Source organism: Oreochromis aureus, linkage group 3 (genome assembly GCF_013358895.1).
Source record: "Oreochromis aureus strain Israel breed Guangdong linkage group 3, ZZ_aureus, whole genome shotgun sequence".
Lineage (NCBI taxonomy): Eukaryota > Metazoa > Chordata > Actinopteri > Cichliformes > Cichlidae > Oreochromis > Oreochromis aureus.
The window spans coordinates 41,312,714-41,331,186 of NC_052944.1; the positions used below are offsets into that span (position 1 = coordinate 41,312,714).

An 18,473-nucleotide genomic window follows, 5' to 3' on the forward strand; every position below is an offset into this window, starting at 1 on the left:
TGGTGGCCTGCTCTGGCGAAGGACGTCCAGGAGTATGTCGCTGCATGTACCATCTGTGCTCAGAACAAAGTTCCTAGCTCTCCACCCTCGGGTCAGTTACGGCCACTTGCTGTCGCCAGCCGCCCATGGTCTCACATTGCGGTGGACTTTGTCACCGGCTTGCCGCCATCTTCTGGTAATACCGTCATACTTACCATTGTTGACCGGTTTTCCAAGGCAGCCCATTTTGTGGCCCTGGCTAAACTCCCGTCTGCTTTGGAAACTGCTAAACTCCTTGTCCAGCATGTTTTCCGTTTACATGGCATTCCCCAAGACATTGTGTCGGACCGAGGGCCCCAGTTTACTTCCCGGGTGTGGAAGGAGTTTTGTGCGGAACTGGGGGCCCAGGTCAGTTTGTCTTCTGGCTTTCACCCGCAGACAAATGGTCAAGCTGAGAGGGCGAATCAGGAACTGGAGGCCATGCTACGCTGTGTCGTCTCGTCTCACCAGTCCACTTGGAGCGAGCAGTTGGCCTGGATTGAATATGCCCACAACGCCAGTACGTCAACCGCAACGGGAGTGTCGCCTTTTGAAGCCTCCCTGGGTTATCTACCTCCGCTCCTGTCTGTCATGGAGGGTGAGCTTGCCGTGCCATCTGTCCAACATCATATTCGTCGATGTCGGCGCGCCTGGAAGGCTACTAGGGCAGCCTTGCTTAGGACGGCGGAACGGAACAAGCGTTTGGCGGACCGCCGCCGCACTCAGGCGCCGGCTTACAAGGTTGGCCAGAGGGTGTGGCTCTCGACCAGGTACATCCCCCTTCGGACTGAGTCCAAAAAGCTGGGTCCCCGCTTCATCGGGCCTTTCCCTGTTCAGTCGGTCCTCAATCCGGTGACATTGAGGTTGTCTTTGCCCCGCAGTATGCGGATTCATGATGTGTTTCATGTTTCTCAGGTGAAACCAGTCCGGACCAGCTCGTTGTGCCCGCCTGCTGGGTCCCCACCACCTGCCCGGATTATCGATGGCGCACCTGCATATTCCATAACGCGGATTATGGACGCTAGGCGCCGCGGTAGGGGCTTCCAATACTTGGTGGACTGGGAAGGGTATGGTCCGGAAGAGCGTTGCTGGGTGCCGCGATCCGCTATTCTCGATGACGCTATGGTAAGAGAATTCCGCAGGCGGCACCCGGACAAGTTTGGTCGGTCGCCGGGAGGCTCCCGTTAAAGGGGGGGTACTGTCATGGTCCGACAGCCCTTGCCTGGCTGCCTGCCCATGCGTTATTGTGTGTATGTTGCTCCCTTCCTCTCTCTCCCACTCTCTCTCTCTCTCTCGCTCTCGTAACGGGATTGTTTACCTCCGAGCGGTGACGAGCATTCCCGAGAGTGTTCGCGCGCAGAGACTGACCGCACTTGTTGTTGATCGGAGCCGACCAGCTGTAACCAATTATCCGCCATCTCCCGGGCTGCCGTCTTAACAGGGCGATCGAGCGTCAGTCAGCGCTGGATCATTGTGTGAAGCACGGTAGAGCAGCGCCGACGGTTTTTGTGGCAGTTTATGTTGAGCTCAGGATTGTTTAGTTACTCTGCGTGTGTTTGTGTGTTTGCCACCAGGAGGGAAATGGAGAGAGAGAGATCACGGGAGCTGGACCACCTTTTGGGATTACTGTTTGGAAGGAGTCACTACGTGTGTTTTCACTTCATGGCCACGAGCACTGCTAGGAGGAGAAGGAGGAGACCACACCTGGGCACCCCATCACTATATATATTGAACTGTTGCACCTTTACCGCACTGTAAATAAATCCACTGTCTTCTCCCAAAGGAGTCCTGCATACGAGTCCTGTTTTCTACACCTACCCTGACAATGGCAGGGCAAAATATATTTTCTAACATGGCAACCTTTAAAAAGTGAAAGGAGATAGAAAGACAAATGAGAAAGAAAAACTTAATTGACTTTTTGATGGCATTTTACACACAGTACTGGTACAGAATCTAGAAAATGTGGGAAAATGCTGGCATTATAAACAGTACTTAGCTACTTCTGAAGAAATTATGATGGGACCCTGAAAAAAATACTATGTACAATAATGGATTTCTATACATTTCACATCAGATGAAAACGTTTGTTGTAAGATTCAGAGCGACAAACAAACAAGAGAGAAAAGCCGATCAGCTGATCATTGATCAGTTTCATGATTGAAGTAGAAACAGGAGAGGGAGGGGAGAGAATGAAAGGAGAAGAGGCAGCTGTGCAGCAAAGACACAGAATAACTCCAGCTTTGTGTCTTTTTCATTGTAGCTGAAATACGGGACAAACTGTGTTCCTTTGCACCTCAATATGAAACGCGCATTATTTTCTCTGTATACGAGACGATTCCGTTTTTTACGGGACGGTTGGAAACTCTAATAACTAACGTCTTGATGCATTCTCAATCATCCAGGAAAGTAAATCTCCAAAAGTTGAATCTGTTCATCTGGACGTAGCGTTTGACGTAGACTGAAGAAGTCACTTGGATGAGTGACGAAACATTTCTCCCACAAAACGCTACGTCCAGATGAACAGATTCAACTTTTGGAGATCTAATAACTAACCTTATAAATAAGATAAAACAAGTTCAACATCAATAATATCATAGCAGCCGCCCAGCAGTATAGAAACGAGTTATTGTAACTGACTGTAAAACGTCAGCATAACGAAAATAAACTCCACCTAAACTTGGTTTATATCTGACCCAGATAGACTGCAGGTCATAACTTCTTACCTGAAGTTCAGTTCACCGCCTCAGGTCTCTGCTCTACCTGCCTTTCTGTCATCCACCTGCCAGCGTGTTACATCTGCTGGCCTCCACCACTTGCTAATGTTACTGAATCTGTAGAAGCTCCGCAATAGCCACCACCAAACAATTGAGTTATTTTAACACATCTCCCTTCATCTGGCCAATCCACCACCTTTCAGTGTTTATACCGTTACGGAAAAAAACGAAGAAAAAAACCCCCATCGGCCCACAAAAACAAAAAATCACCATCGGCCCATCGGGCCCGATGGCCAGTCCAGCTATCACTTCACCGCTTTGTATTCCGTCTCATTTCCTGATCTAAATGCAAGAGATCGAGTACTCAGCATATGTCGTACCATATGGCACAATATTGTCAACACAGATGCTGATGTACCCAGTCACATACTCAGGTTGAAACACATCCCAGTCTGTTTGGGCAAAGCAGTCCTGTAGGATGCTCTCAGTCTCTGGGGTTCACAGTTTAACAGGTTTGGTGGCAGGGTTGGATTGTTTCAGTTTCTGCCTGTAAGCCGGGTACATGAACAAAGAGATGTGGTCAGACTGTCCAAAGTGGGGGTGTGGTGCAGCCCTATATGCGTCATGTATGTTGCTGTAGACATGATCCAGGGTGTTCTTGTCACGGGTAGGAATGGCCACGTGTTGGTGGTATTTTGGAACTACAGCGCGTAAGTTGCGTTTATTAAAGTCACCAGCAACAATAAAAACAGAATCTAAATGAGTAGTCTCTAATGCGCTGATGACGTCATAGAGTTTGCCGAGTGCTGCTGCGGAGTCAGCTCGCAGCTGGATGTAAACAATGGCCAAAAACAGAGCTGAGAACTCCCGCGGCACTCCTATGAAAATAGGAGCTCAGCATTCTCTAATTTCCCACTGTGTTGTGATCCTGGCTCGTTGTTTTCCAGAGACCTCACATTGGCTAACAAAAGGCTGGGTAGCGGTGGTTGGCTAGCTCGAGCTTTTAGGATAGCATGAAGCCCCCCCTCTTTCCTCGCTTACGTCACCATCTCCGAAGCGCTACCGGTTACCGGGGCGAACGATGACTTGAAGCTCCGGTGGGAGGGTAAAGTCCAGAGGATTGTATGAGTTACCGATGTCAAGTTTTGCCTGTCTCGGGTATGTTAACAGTGCACAGTACTTATCCAGTGCAAAGAGAACAAAAAGTAAACAACAACAAACAAGTCGGCATCTGAGAGCGGAGCAAGCAAGCACGTCTGCCTCGAGGGGCGCCATGATACATTTAAGGAAAAGGAGTTGAAGATTCAGCGCCCATAAAAGAAGGTTTTGAAATGTCCCTGCCAGTCTTTTTCTTTGTTTGTTTTTGTGTGTTTTTGTCTCTGTCTGCTGTTTGTGCTTAAGGCTCTACACGCCAGGGCTTGCTTTGTGTTCTGTTCTGTTTTGCTTTCTATAATTTTAATGTAGTGAAGTAGATTCTGGGGTAGGATTTTACATGATGTCCACAAACGCACCACTGACATCCACACCTTCCCAGCCGACAATTAGCAGGCTTATAAGAAACAGCTGCGCTTCACTACCAGAAGGAGGCATTTGGCAGTCTTGTCCATCCAAGGTGGCTGCAAGCATTAGGCAGTTAAGCGCTGCAGATCTCTCAAGGAAAGCTACTCAGTATTGCCCTTTAGAGAGTGGTTTCCACTATACTGCTGCTGTTTTGTCATATGCTGTTTTGCTTGTAACGCAATACTTTTATAACGAACAGTGATTTGGGGTGTATTTGTTTTATGTAGATCTTTTACTAATTTGTTTAACGTTTTATGCTTTCTTTTATTGCTTTAGTGGAGGTGCAGCTGCTTGTTGAGGGGCTAGGCACGTGAGGTGGAATCCCCTCCCCGATGCATGCGAGTGTACACACCGGGCATAGGTAGATTGCACCATTTAGAGTTTAGTGTGAGTGAGGTCTGCAGTGAAATCACACGGGTGAGTAATTGGTGGCACCCTTGGGCACTCCTCCCTGTAGGTTGCCTCCTCAAGTGGCCGGTCTCCACCATTTTGTTTCGTTGCTCTTTTATCATACTGTGATTGTTTTTAGGGTAACATCGTGGTAGCGAGTCTGGTCGTTTTAATCATCGTTTTGTTAATAAAATGTTTTAATTATCTATTTTGCCGTCTCAACCCTGCTACCTTAGGTGTCTTTTTGATTTTATAATTTTATGTTTTTAGTAGTAGTTCTTAATAAACTTTGATTTGTAAAATTCATCTGTCTCACCTCTGCCGTTAATAACGAGTCTGTGGGCTTTGGTAGCCAGTGCAACACGTACATTGGCTAGAGAAATCTTTCCTGGGGTGTAACGCCCTCCCCCAGGTGGCGTTGTCAATATCTTAGTTACAGTCCCTGGTTATTCCTCAATCGTGACACCACATTAATCAATAAACTCTGTTTCAAGAACTCTGTTTTTTCCAGAGAATCTCTCTGAGTTGTTTGATTTTATTTGGATCTAAAAACCTGAATCTACAAGTGATTGGCTGGATAAAGTTCATCATTCAAAGTTCACACTTGTGACCTGACAAAAGCTACTCCAATGTTTACTCTCATTGTGTTTGCTCTCGTTGTGACTGCACAACTTATTTTGTGTAATCATGATTTCTATTTGAAAGCTGCTACGTGGAGTTGGTGTATTGTGTTTTCTTTTAGGTCAAGTCTCAAGCATTGAGACTCAAAACAGGGTTAACAAGACAGGTACAATGGCTGTATAAAATGCAAACAGTAGACTTTGTTTTGATGCAACAGAAAGTACATGAGTAACTTAAAACCAGACACAAACTCACTTAAGTGGAAAAAGTGTAATTCAAAAGTGAATGAATGAATGAATACAAAGTTCCTCCACCTGCCTGTCTCCCTGCCCTGCTCTCTGGAAATCACGGATTCTTTGTTGGACTTTGACTCACCCAGACCACCTCCCCTCTACGTATCGCCCCCACTCCCCTGTTACTCCTCACTTCCTACACCCCATGGGTTCCTGCACTAGAAGTTACCCAGTGTCAGGTTCCCGTGTCCCCTGTCCTCTCCAACCTTTCCACTCTCTCCTTGGACCCTTAGTATTGCTTCATTCATGATTATTGTGTTTCTTCATAGCGTTGTTTTCCTCATAGCAATGTTCCTAGTAAATGACTCTTCATAGTATCATTTGTCTTCATAGTTAATCATTGTACTCTTCTAGTTCATGGTGCATCACAAGGGCGTAGATTTGGTTTTGGTGTTGGTGGGGACGGATGATTCAACCACCGAACCCTGCGCTGTTTCTTTTTTTTTTTCCTTTTTGTCTTTGCTTCTTGATAAAAAAGGAGAAATATACTTGCTTACATGTGCTATTCTACATGCTTTTAAACCATTTAAAATTACATTTCATAGTTTTATATGTGAATTATATAATGTTAAATTACTATTAAACAAATGACTGACTAAGTATTTTAGACTTTAGTTTACTTCAGCCATATTCCATATAAATCAGGTATCATACAAAAATAAAAATAGCTTCAAATACAGTCATGACAATAAAAGAATATGACTTTAAGGACTTAACAACATTACTTCAGTTATAGTACACCATCTCTGATACATTAGCACTAAGGGAACACTGAATGACCTGGTGGGTTTTGTCCATAAAACTACTCCTCTAAGATTACCACAAAGTAAAAGATCTCTCAGCAAAATTATGCAACATTTTAGGCACTATTGCCCCGATCAACTCAGTGAACTGGGATGTTTTATTCTAAACATGAACTACTGTTACAGCAACAGACATGGGGCGTTTATCAATATGCGTACTTGCGTTCTCGTGTACTCGTGATACGTCATCAGTCGGAGACCAAGTACTGTTCCAATTGAAACGCATCAAGCCGAGAACGCGAAGTCCCGGATGTGTTCTCGATCCGCCCGTTTTATCGAGCATGCATCGGTGTGGACTTGGGACAGCTATATATCCCAGAATGCATCTCATCCAAAACTCAACAGCGGACTCCCGGCACATCGTTTTCAACCCCCCGCTCGCGGACTTCTCACTACTCAGGTTAAAGAAACTCCAGCAGCTGTCTATAGTATTGAGTGTCCACTAGAATAGAAATAAAAGCGTTCTAACATCTCACCTGCTTGTTTTTATTAAGGTATGTACACGTATGTACATGTACACTATTTTTATTATTAGAGGTTTCACTACTGAGGTTAAAAATGATATATAAGTCACTTAGATCACTTCTAAATGTTAATGTTTGGTTTATTTCAGTGTTTTATTTGTTCCTGAGTAAACCAGTTTGGCTGTGATTAAAGTTAAGCTTCATAACATGTTACTTACAGTTAAATTAGGAGGGGACGGCAGTAAAAACTCCGGACCGGTGACATCATCACGTACGCAGGTGTTCCAATTGTACATGTCGCGAGTCCGTGCTCGCGTTCTCGGCGGGTACGTACTCCCGTGCGTTCTCGGCGAGTACGTACTCACCGAGAACGCGAGTACGTACTCGCGTACTTGGGCATTGATAAACGGCCAATGACTACTGGTGCCCCACACAACAACTCAATGTCCACTATGTGAAGGAGTCAAACACATGCCTTCTCCTCTCGTTAACTGAGATAAAGTGCTGACATATTTGTTTTACATCCATACTGTCCAGTCTCTCCTGGTGGACATGGCAACACGTTATTTGTGGTTACATACAATTTTAGACTGATGTGGGCCAAAGCCTAAATCGATGTGCCGGGAGTTTGCTGTTTTCGTCAGCTCAGATATTTGAAGTTTACTCAGCTACATTCTCACCTGAAAATATGTTAAACGTTTATTTTGCGACCCAGAAAGAGTAATAAGAGTAATACTAAAACTAAATAGCTGCAATAGTAGTAGCCATTGTTGGAAACTGGAATTGGCTGGGCCAGTCTCGGATATGGTTTTTCAATTTTGTTGTCCGGGTGGAAAAACGGGAGAAATTTGGGAGAATTGTGGCTCCGGGAGATTTTCGGGAGGGGCACTGATATTCAGGATTCTCCCGGAAAAGTTCCTTAGATTTATTCTCCTGTCAGTCACATTGTTTATTGTAAATAAAAGTCTCTCCATTTGAGTTTGTTCACCTGTGCTGGCCTCCCGGCCGTGACAAGAGCAAATAATTATGAAGCAAATAAAATGAAGGAAGATGCCAGAGTTTGAAATTAAAAAATAATTCTCCATTTGAATGTGGGAACTTTTTTTAAGTGTAAGTATAAATGTAACTATAAATAAATATATATATTTAAGTAACTATGGTAATCATGACAGTATAGATTGCATTTCCACACATGTTGCTGTGCAAAACGGGATATCTTACAGAAATAGAGGACTCAAAGTTAAAGCCCTTTTCAACAACCTCTGTTGGGGTTGTAGATGAGAAAATGCTTACAAAAATGATTTTTAAACAAAATAAACAAAATACAAATAATTAAAAAACAAAACTATGTCTTAACCAAAAGAAAATCTTTTATGAGGCTGATTAGGAATCTCGTGTTGACATATTTAAATTCACTGCTTATCATCGTTTATTGTTTACAATCTCAACCTTGTGAGCATGAAATATGTCCTCATACCATGTTTATTTGCTTATCATCGAAGCGAACTGGTATGTGGCAATAAAAGGTGAAAGAGAGAGTCTGCCCTTGTCAACAAGCATTATTGTTTTCAACAATTCACTGTCAATGCAGACGGACAAGGAGTCACTATGGCGCTCTCTGTGTAGCTCCTGCTGCTAATGGTCTGCAGGATGCAGGCTTCTTTCTTCAACGTCCAACGGGCTTATTTTTATGGCACAAGCACCTACTACACAAAACTCACTGAAGCTCTGCCATCAAGGGTGATCATTGGTTAATGGCAATGTGTCTGATGCAAGCCAGATCCTTTTATTTAGCAAAACTGTCATTAAAAGTTTTTTTTTTTCCTGCATGTGCCTGGAATCTGGGTAAGATGCCAAGTGAAACTTGATACGAACGTTCTTTGAAATGTAAGTTAACAGGTTTTTACTTTTCTACGAAGGATCTCTCAGCTACTGTTTAGTACAATGCAATCCAGAACCAAACAGGACCAAGAGAGCTCACGACACGATCCAAGATACAAGCTGGAGAAGACCACCCCTGTTGTTTTCTTATTCAGGCAATTTCCAAGTTAGTACCTATATTATACCCTTTATAAATGAATATAATAAAAATGTAGAAATTAAAAAAAAATGAAAAGAGAAATATACTATAGAAAACAACTCATGGTCCAAATATGGTCAAACCAACCCATCCATACATAGACTATCACAGCCTGGGAGTGTATAACCATGAACACAGCTTCTAAGATCATGTTCTGTCACTGTCTCTGTGACTCTAGCTCACTATTCCTTTTTTTAGTCCATAAATTAAAGCAGCACTGGTGAAAAGGGACTCCCACAGTTGCGAAGCAGTGAGCTGCAGATTGGTGCAGCTGCAGCGCCCTGTACTGACGCAACATAAACAACAATTCAGTGACTTGATTAAATACTTCTGATGTGATTTTTTTTTTTTTTTTTTTTTTTTTTTTTGCATTATGCATTTGAAAAAGTCATTGATGATGCCAGATATTTGATCTTGTACTGAAGAGGTGTTTGCTTACTTGTTTAGATTATTTAGTATTATTGTATTAGCAAATGGTGTTCTGGGCACATTTTCACTTTAGGTAGGACAAAACATTTCCATTAAGATAAAAGCAACAGTATTATCCATGAAAGTAATGAACTATAATGTGGCTAAGAAAAGTGTGGGTAATACATTTGTGGAGTAGCAGTCACTCTCCTTTGTCTTCTCCAGGTATTCATGTGTATCTAAGCAGCTGAACGCTATTTAAAGGTTCTGGAAGGGACCAAGGAGAAAGTTGGAAGCAGGAGTTTTTAAGTTCTTATTTGGAATTTGTAGGGCTATATCATTTTAAATCAGATATAGGGTTTATGTATACTTTGGAAAATAGTTTCAATCATAAAATATGATATAAAATGGTTTTGTGGCTTAATTGCCACTTTAGAAAATGTGGAAACAGCCGTGGCAGGTTATAACCAAAGTGTGGCTCATCAGCAGCAGGATATTAAGGTTTTGGCAATTACCCAATTACTTCTGGTTTTATTTTGCTGCTGTTAGGTCACTAGTGCCCACAGAGCCGCTATATTAAGATTTGTAAATTAACATTTTGACTAATAAAAATAATAACATTTGGCATTTGTTAAATCTTAAATCTGTGAATCTCTTTAAAATAAGCCTTAAATGTCATGGCTGTGTGAGGGCAGGCAGAAATGCTGGACCCAAGAGCAGGACACACAGAGGCAAAGTGAACTTGTAGATACTCAGCTTTATTACTGATTGCAGGCAAAACAGAAAACTGGCTAAACTGGACATGCGACTAAACTGAACAGGCAGATGGAACACACAGTGAAAGACAAGGGATGAAGCGACACGGAACTAAGGGAGACTCTGACATAAATACACAGAAGACTAACGAAGGACATAGGAGCACACACGGAACACAGCTGAGGACAATTACATATAATAAGACAGGGAGGACATGGAACTGAAAATACTGACTCAAGACGCGGACCTTAAACGTAACACACAGAGTCAGCCGAGAGGAGCACATGACGGGATGAGATAAACACGGAACACAAGAAGTGGGAGCAAAGCACAATAACTCACATCACTAAATACACAGAGGGAGACACAGAGGGCAACAACACGGGGAGGGATCTAATAAACAATACTGAACAGAATAATGGGATATGAGCAGCAGTACAACTGAGCAGTACAAGATTTAAAGTGGCAGTTAGTACAGTAATGCATGGAGTAAGGGTTTTTATTTTTATTTAAATACTAATAAAAATGAAGTGACCAGTGCAGAGTGTAGTATGTACTTGAGAAACTGTAGGAAATATTCTGTGTGCATCCTGTGGAGTTTGGTGTGTGTGTTTAAGTGTTGTGGTTGAGGTGTCAAATGGCTTGATGGTAGAAGCTGTTTTTGAGTCTTGTAGACAGACTCTTGTAACGTCTGCCAGATGGTAACAAGAAGAACAGCTAGTGTGCTGGGTGGCTGTGGTCCTTGATGATGCTGTGTGCTTTGCAGAGGCACCGTTGAAGACAGATGTCCTGAGTGGAAGGAACCCTCATGCCAGTGATGCGCTCTGCTGCCTTCACCACCCTCTGTAGTGATTTTCGGTTGCTGGCAGAGCAGCTTCCATACCATACCAAACTGTAATGCAGCTAGTCAGCAAGCTCTCAACATACAGACCTGGATGACCTCTAATTTCCTACTTTTAAATTCAAAATAAAACTGAGGTCATTGTACTTGGGACTAAAAATCTTAGAAATATGGTATCTAACCAGATTCTTACTCTGGATGGCATTAGATTGGCCTCCAGTAACACTGTGAGGAAACTTGGGGGTAGGGGTGGGCGGTATAAACGGTATACGGTAGAAACTATATAAATTTGGCCAACGGTAGAGATTTTGACTATACCGCTCTACCGCGATAGCGCATGTTGATGGTGTCATCAAGCTGCGCCTGTTTTGGTCGAAAGCATTGCAGCGTCTGCAAACAACATCATCTGCAAATTATGCCGGGCGACAGTAATAGCAAAGAGACGAAGCACTTTTGGAATATAGGGAAAGCCAAAAACTGTGCTTCCTCCACTTCCGTGCCATTGATTCATTAATGCTGAATTCTATCACAGCTGCTCTGTTCCCATGTCATTGCAGTATATTAATGATTAACCTCGTATTGTGGATGGATTATCTCAGTTGTTCTCCTAACTGAAGTTTGGTCCGTTTACAGCATCCTGCCATGCGATTGCATTTGTCCATAACCACCAGAAACCCTCACGTTAACCTTTATCGATTGGAAAAAAGTTAGCATTCATCCTTCAGCTTCACTGTGCTAATGTTATGCTAACATAGCTGTGTTGCTAGCGATCACATAGCACATCATTATATACCAGCTAGCCCAACTTCAGTAACCCTACAAACGTCACTGCTGTTTAGTTTTCTGTCTTCATTTATGTCGGAAGTGATAGCAGAGCTGTACGTTTTAATTTTTTCAGAAATCTCTGTCAGAGCATGGTACATCATGCTTAGGTAACTAGCGAAACTAGCAAAGCTAACTTCTAACTCCGTTAAATTTAATAAATTCTGTTTTCATGGATGCCTGGATGTTAAACTTAATTGTTACACCTGGTAAAGCAGCAACGCTGATCATTTTATTAAAGACGAAAGAATTTAGACAGTTTTTAACTCTCAGTGATGCCACAGTGTTCGTTTGACTTTGGGACCTGAAGAAGAGGGAGTTTTGGACCCAGATTACTCCGCAAAGCTCCTGACTATGGCAGCCGTAATGCTTCGGCAATCCATCAAGCGGTGCGCCTTCATAGCTTACCAAAGTTGTACTAAAACATTTTTTGAGAGATTTGTGGATGCCGTGTACTACATAAAATTGGTTCGAGGTCAGTAAGCACAACCAGAATTCATACATAAGGCACACTGTCGATTTTTGAAAAATTAAAGGATTTTAAGTGTGCCTTATAGTGTGTAAAATACGTTATACAGAAGAAAAAAATATATCGCGATATATATCGTTACCGCACATGCTTCAAGTTATACCGTGATATGGATTTTAGGCCATATCGCCCAGCCCTACTTGGAGGGTCATTTTCGATTAGCATATGTCCTTCAATGTGCATATTAAACAAACATGTAGGACTGCATTTCTTAAAGTCCACACATGTTGCTGTATAAAACAGGTGATATTTCATAGGAATAGAAGACTCATAGCTTAAGACCCTTTTCAACAACCTCTGTTGTGGTTGTAAATGAGAAAATGCTTACAAAAATGATGATTTTTATGAGGCTTGGATTAAAAAGTAGTTTCAATGTTTGTATTTTCTGTTTAGAAAGTAATCTCATACTGACATACTTGCATTCACTGCCTTCCATCACAAGAGCTTGAAATATTTCCTCATACCAGGTTTAACGGTTTAGCATCGAAGCGAGTTGGTATGTGGGAAACAAAAGGCAAGTAAAACAGCAGAGTGAGTTAGAGAGAGGATGTCTTTGCAAGTGAGTGTATTGTTTTTAACAATTTACTGTCATTGTAGAGACAGACAAGGAGTCACTATGTCGCTGTCCGTGTGGCTTCTTCTGCTATTGGTCCGCAGCACACAGGCTTCTGACTTCTTCAACGTACAACAAGCTTATTTTTATGGCACTGGGACCTACTACACAAAAGTCACTGAAATAAATGGATCTGTCCTGGTATGTACAGTTTCTTCTTTTTATCTTTAAATTTGTTGTGTGTGTTTTTTTTCTTTTTTATTTAAATGTAGAAAAGTAAAGTAAACATGTATTCACTGTAAATCTACAGTTTATACCATTGTTTGTTTTTGTTTAAATATGTTACCTTTTTAGATAAAGTATACTTAGGCAAATACATATTCACTATAAATTTACAGCTGAGGGCTCGCTATGTGCTGAACAGCCACAACTGCTATGCTACTTACTCATATGGTTGCCAAAATAGCAGTTGTGGGTACGAGCTCTATCAGTTCAACAAGGTCGATAAGGAGAGCAGTGGAGAGTGGTGTCAGATGGAGTACATCTATATTCTGCCGACTTTCAGCAATGTGTACACAATAGCGTGAGTACTCCTTGATATAGTACAAAATCAAATTAAACTGTCATGGTTGTATTTTAACTGCAGGACCACAGGAAAGCACCTTTGTGGTGCTACAAAAAATAAAATAACTAATTAAAGATCAGCTGATGATTTATTAACATATATCGTTTTCGAGTTTGATATTTGTAAATACTTTCTATACAAAGTAAAGCATAATGTAAACTGACTCCCATAAATTTGCACTGAAGGTACTCTGGTGGTGACTGGATAAATGGTATAAAAAACAATATCACATCATGGAGAACTGAAGCACGGCTTGAACTGAGAAAACGTTCCGACACAGGCAAAGCAAACTCGTCACCCCAGACCACCATCATCCCAGTTATTAGGTAAGCTTATTCACTGTCTGTGCCTCTGTTATGCCTCTACTCGCGGCAAATATGTTGAAACAGTCGTGCTCTTCCCTGTCAAAAGTGTTCACAGTATGAATTATAGAAGGACACATGTTAATGTTTCCATGTAGAACAGAGGTCCAGTCACACAAAGCAAAAACTTTTAATTTCTTATTTTTTAGCCCTTATTTTTCCAGGAACTTCATTAAAAATCGGAAAAGGGACAAAACGGCGCAACAAGAAAAGTAGAGTTCTACTTCAGTGACGTCATTGGGTGTAGGTGATACCTGATGGGCGGCAATCAGGCTGTAGTCGACAGGCAGCTGAAGCAGCCACATCCTCAGTATCCAGATGAATATCTTATTTTTAAAACATGCACTGAACAGTTTTTACACTCAAAAAAATGAAATTGGGTGGTTGCTACATGCACAAGATCCAAACTTGAAATTTGAACTAAATAATTCCATGTTTCTATGGTGAACGTAATTAAATCATGTAGCATCTGCATGAAATTCAGCAACTTAATTTGTTCTTGTTGAGATGACATGATACAATCTAGTAAGAGTGGCTGGATCCAGACAACTAACCATAGGTTTCTATTCTCCTTGTATCTATCTACTATTGTATCTATCTACTATTGTATCGTCCCTGGTGAACGTTGTTTTTATCCACTGGGCTGATGAGAACAGTCAAGGTTTCTATTTCTATTTCTGACTAGCCAGCATGCTAATGCTAACCTAGTCAATATAGAGAGAACTGAGTACAATATGATCCACAAGCATAAACAAAAATTTACAACAACTTTCTCTCTTTTTCAGAGTTCCTTCAAACTGTCAGACAAATGTCAGCTTGTTGATGTTTGACCCTGATGGGGATGAGGTTAAATGCCGATACGGAAACACACCATCAGAGTGTAACCCTTGTGATCCACCGTCTGTCCTCAGCCTCTCATCAGTAAGTATCGCTTTTAATCTAATGTCAAATTAGACAGTTTGATTTGTGGATAGTTTGATTTGACCTCATATCCTTTTTCATCCTCTTGCAGTCCTCTTGTACCCTGTCATTCAGCCCCACCAGCAGCAGTAATGAAGGTCCGTATGCAGTACAGGTGATGATGGAAGACTTTCCCATGAAGAACATCACACTGACTCAAACCAACGGGTCACAGACTATAATAACTACCAAGGATGCCATTGGCAAAATACCAGTCCGGTTTGTTTTGCTAGGTATGGTTCCATATTTTAATAATCTTTGGAGTTACAATGATACCAATGATCTGCTCTGAAGTTAAAATCTGTCCAGTGTTCATCACCAACCTGAACCATCTCAAAAACTAACAGATAGACTGATATTGGCCAAAGGTCATTCCAGTTTCATGACCTCCTTTATTAATTTGGCGATATGAAATTCACACACAGAAAGATAGTTGAACACCAATTACACAAGAATTTACTCTCTGGACACCCAGCAGATGCAGAGGTATTTTGGTGCTGCTGATCAAAGAACAGAAACATCTCATTTATGGACATGCTAGGAGTTACACCACAAAACATTGTTGTTTCTGTCATTTTTCAGTTGATTCTGCAGTGCCATCCTGCACAGAAGGAGACTTTCTGCCCAACTTCCTGCCTCCAACCCCAGCCCACAGAGCTCAGCTCTACACTAATGTCAGTCAGACTCTGGAAATCAGCATCAGTGCAGAAGCAAAAAACTCTACGTAAGTTAAAGTAAAAGATTTTAAAGATGTTGAAGGGACAATGTTAATGGGTTTGTGGTGAAATTGTGCTGAAATTTTCAAGTGATAAGTTGAAATAGTCTGACAGTCAAAAAAGGCATTATCAATATACTACTGCTGTAGCTCGAAAAAATAGATTAAAAACATTAAATTAAAAAAAATGAAACTTAAATAAAATGTTTTGGAAATGTCACTTGAGCTTTTTGCTTTTCGGTTCGTTGACGGTTTCCGAGCTGTTGCAGGCTGTGCAACATTATTGACAATATCAATGGAAAAGCAGCAGTAGACATGTACGTAGGAACATTTTTTGAAATGTAAGTGAACAGATTTTTACTTTTTATACGAAGGATCTCTGAGCTACTGTTCAGTGGGCCGTACAATGTAATCCAGAATCAAACAGGACCAGGAGAATTCACCCTGATGTGGACACCATCCAAGATACAAGCTGGAGAAGACCACCCCTGTTGTTTTGTTATTCAGGCAATTTCCAAGTTAGTACCTACATTATACCCTTTTAAAATGAATATAAGAAAATTGTAGAAATTAGAAAAATGAAAATGAAAAGAGAAATATACTATAGAAAACTACTCATGGTCCAAACATGGTCAAACCATCCCATCCATATAAATACTATCACAGCCTGGGAGTGTATGACTGCTTCTGGCACATGCTCAAACTTCTTTAATACCTATTTCACACATACCCAGTCTCATTGGCTGCCCACACACCCAATACTTTTATTACTGTCAGAAGTGGGATGGTCTTAAATGGAAATCTGTATTTGACAATTCAGTCTCTCTATGTGTGAACCTCTTCACTGCAGGCTGAGGGAAGATTTCTGCCTTTGCATGGGCCCATTATGAAATTGAGAAACTAGATATTTCATGATAATGACAAAACTCCACTATTTAACCAGTGTAAGTTAGATAATATACCAGCGCTAACAATAATAATAGCTTGTTTAAAGAATCTGCACACAGCTTACTATGAAGAAATTGTTAACTACTGCATATCTGGAAACGCTGAAGTCACTTTCTACTTGTCCGTCTTTGTTGTGTTTCAATCATGAACTCAAATGTGAAAAACAAAACAAAACATCAGATTTCCATGAACTATTATAAACTTTGAAATATATTGTCTGTATTCAAAGTTCTTTCTTTGCTTATCTTCAAAAATGTAAAGAATAAGCTGATTTATTTCCACAGTGGAACCAAGTATCACTCTGAGCTTCGATGCATAGTTGTGAGTGTTGATATCAGTGAGTACAACTTTTCTTTGTTTTAATGTCAACAGTTATTTACTGGATTGATAGCGTTCACTAATAACCTTTTTTTTTTAACTTATATTTGTGTACAGAATTATCAACACCAACACCAACACCTACTCCAGCCAACACACCAGTTTGTGAGTAATTCATGAGACTTAGTCCAGCTTGACAGATTTGGGGCAACAGTGACTTGTTTGTTTCAGTTAACTCATAGCTGTTAAGCAAAGCCTAGAAGTTAATGTAAAGTAAGTTAGAGAGTAACAAATGTTATACAGGAGTGGTGAAATTTTAGGGACTTTTATGTCATCTAGCTAGGAAGCTAACTTGCAGTGTGAATAATGATTAGCCAAGTTCCTGGATTAAATCTTTTATGGTGTTAAATTTACCTTGTACATCTACCATTGTGTTTTATGTAAACATAAGATCCACTGATTTTTGTCAAATGCAGCTGCTTGCAGCAATGTTAACTATGTAAAGCAGAGACGTTATTATGGACAGATTACAACACACTGTATGACTGGTTTACCCGTCACAAAATTATAAATGGATTTAAGCAAAATTGTTTTTCATGTTTTGAGTGATCTCGGATTAAACAGACAGAAGACAATTCTGACCTATAACATGGAATTGTTGTGTTTGTAGATGTTGCAGGTCTGAGCATGAAGCTTTCCTCTTTGGTGGGCTTGTCTCAGATTGATAAGGACACCCTCCTAAATCAGGTTAGTCTGTTCTTATCTCATCTGAATTCTTAGTACTTGGGGAAAACTGAAAAAAATCGTAATCCCAGACTGATATTTTATAGATTAAAAAATGCTAAATGTTTGTGTTTTCTTGTGCTCTGCTCTAAACACTAAAGATCCTAGTCTAACTCATTGGTATTCCCGGTGTGCCTGATAGTGACATTTTGTCCACATAATGAGGCATAAAAGGACCCAGTGGACCTGAGTGTAGCTTACACTAAGCAGAGAAAGTAGTGACTCTAACTCAGTCTTCCTTTTTTAATCCATAGATTAAAGCAGCACTCGTGAAAAATGGACTCCCACAGGATGTCATTCTACAGCTGAGAAGCAGTGACCCGCAGATTGGTGCAACTGCAGCGCCCTCCAGTGGTGCAACATAAACAACTCAGTGACTAGTGTGTGATGTCTGCTGAGGGTTAATAATATACTTCTGATATGACTTCTCTGCATGAGCAAGTTTTGAATTTGAAAAAAATCAGTTGATCAATTGATGATGCCAGATGTTGGTTGTTGTACTGACAGAGGTGTTTCTTTTAGATTTAGTATTATTGTATTAGCAAATGGTGTTCTGGGCACATTTCCAATTTAGGTAGGACTTTAGGAAAACATTTCCATATTAAGATAAAGAGACAGTATTGTCCATAAATGTAATTTACTATGATGTGGCTATGAAAAGTGTGAATAATATATTTGTGGAGTAGCAGTCACTGTCCTTTATCTCTCTGGGGTATTCATGTGTATCTAGGAAATTTAACGCTACTTAAAGGTTCTGGGAGGGACCAAGGAGGAAGTTTGGTGCTTGGATATTTTTTTTAGCTGTTATTGGGGATTTTTAACATTAAATTGTTTTAATTCAGATATAAGGTTTGTGTATACCTTGGCTGATTGTTTTAATCATAAAATATGATATAAAATGGTTTCATGG

The 18,473-nt window shown here is 40.9% G+C and overlaps 1 protein-coding gene across 1 annotated transcript; it reads left to right on the top strand.

Annotated features, from left to right (window-relative positions):
• Positions 1 to 12,915: 12,915 nt before the first annotated feature.
• On the top strand, positions 12,916 to 18,370 carry LOC120433746. The gene is made up of 11 exons (XM_039600566.1): positions 12,916 to 13,053; positions 13,251 to 13,435; positions 13,663 to 13,803; positions 14,625 to 14,760; positions 14,852 to 15,032; positions 15,382 to 15,523; positions 15,889 to 16,032; positions 16,747 to 16,799; positions 16,898 to 16,945; positions 17,451 to 17,527; positions 17,818 to 18,370. Exons 1-11 carry the CDS (start codon positions 12,916 to 12,918, stop codon positions 17,926 to 17,928), a joined length of 1,356 nt encoding a protein of 451 aa, XP_039456500.1. The 3' UTR covers positions 17,929 to 18,370.
• The last annotated feature ends 103 nt before the right edge of the window (positions 18,371 to 18,473 follow it).

Excerpts from the sequence above, each read along its gene's own strand:
- LOC120433746 (XM_039600566.1), top strand. The coding sequence starts at position 12,916 with ATGTCGCTGTCCGTGTGGCTTCTTCTGCTATTGGTCCGCAGCACACAG. Across the intron at positions 13,804-14,624 it reads ACCATCATCCCAGTTATTAG|AGTTCCTTCAAACTGTCAGA; the intron begins GTAAGCTTATTC and ends TCTCTTTTTCAG. Across the intron at positions 16,033-16,746 it reads GTTATTCAGGCAATTTCCAA|TGGAACCAAGTATCACTCTG; the intron begins GTTAGTACCTAC and ends TTATTTCCACAG.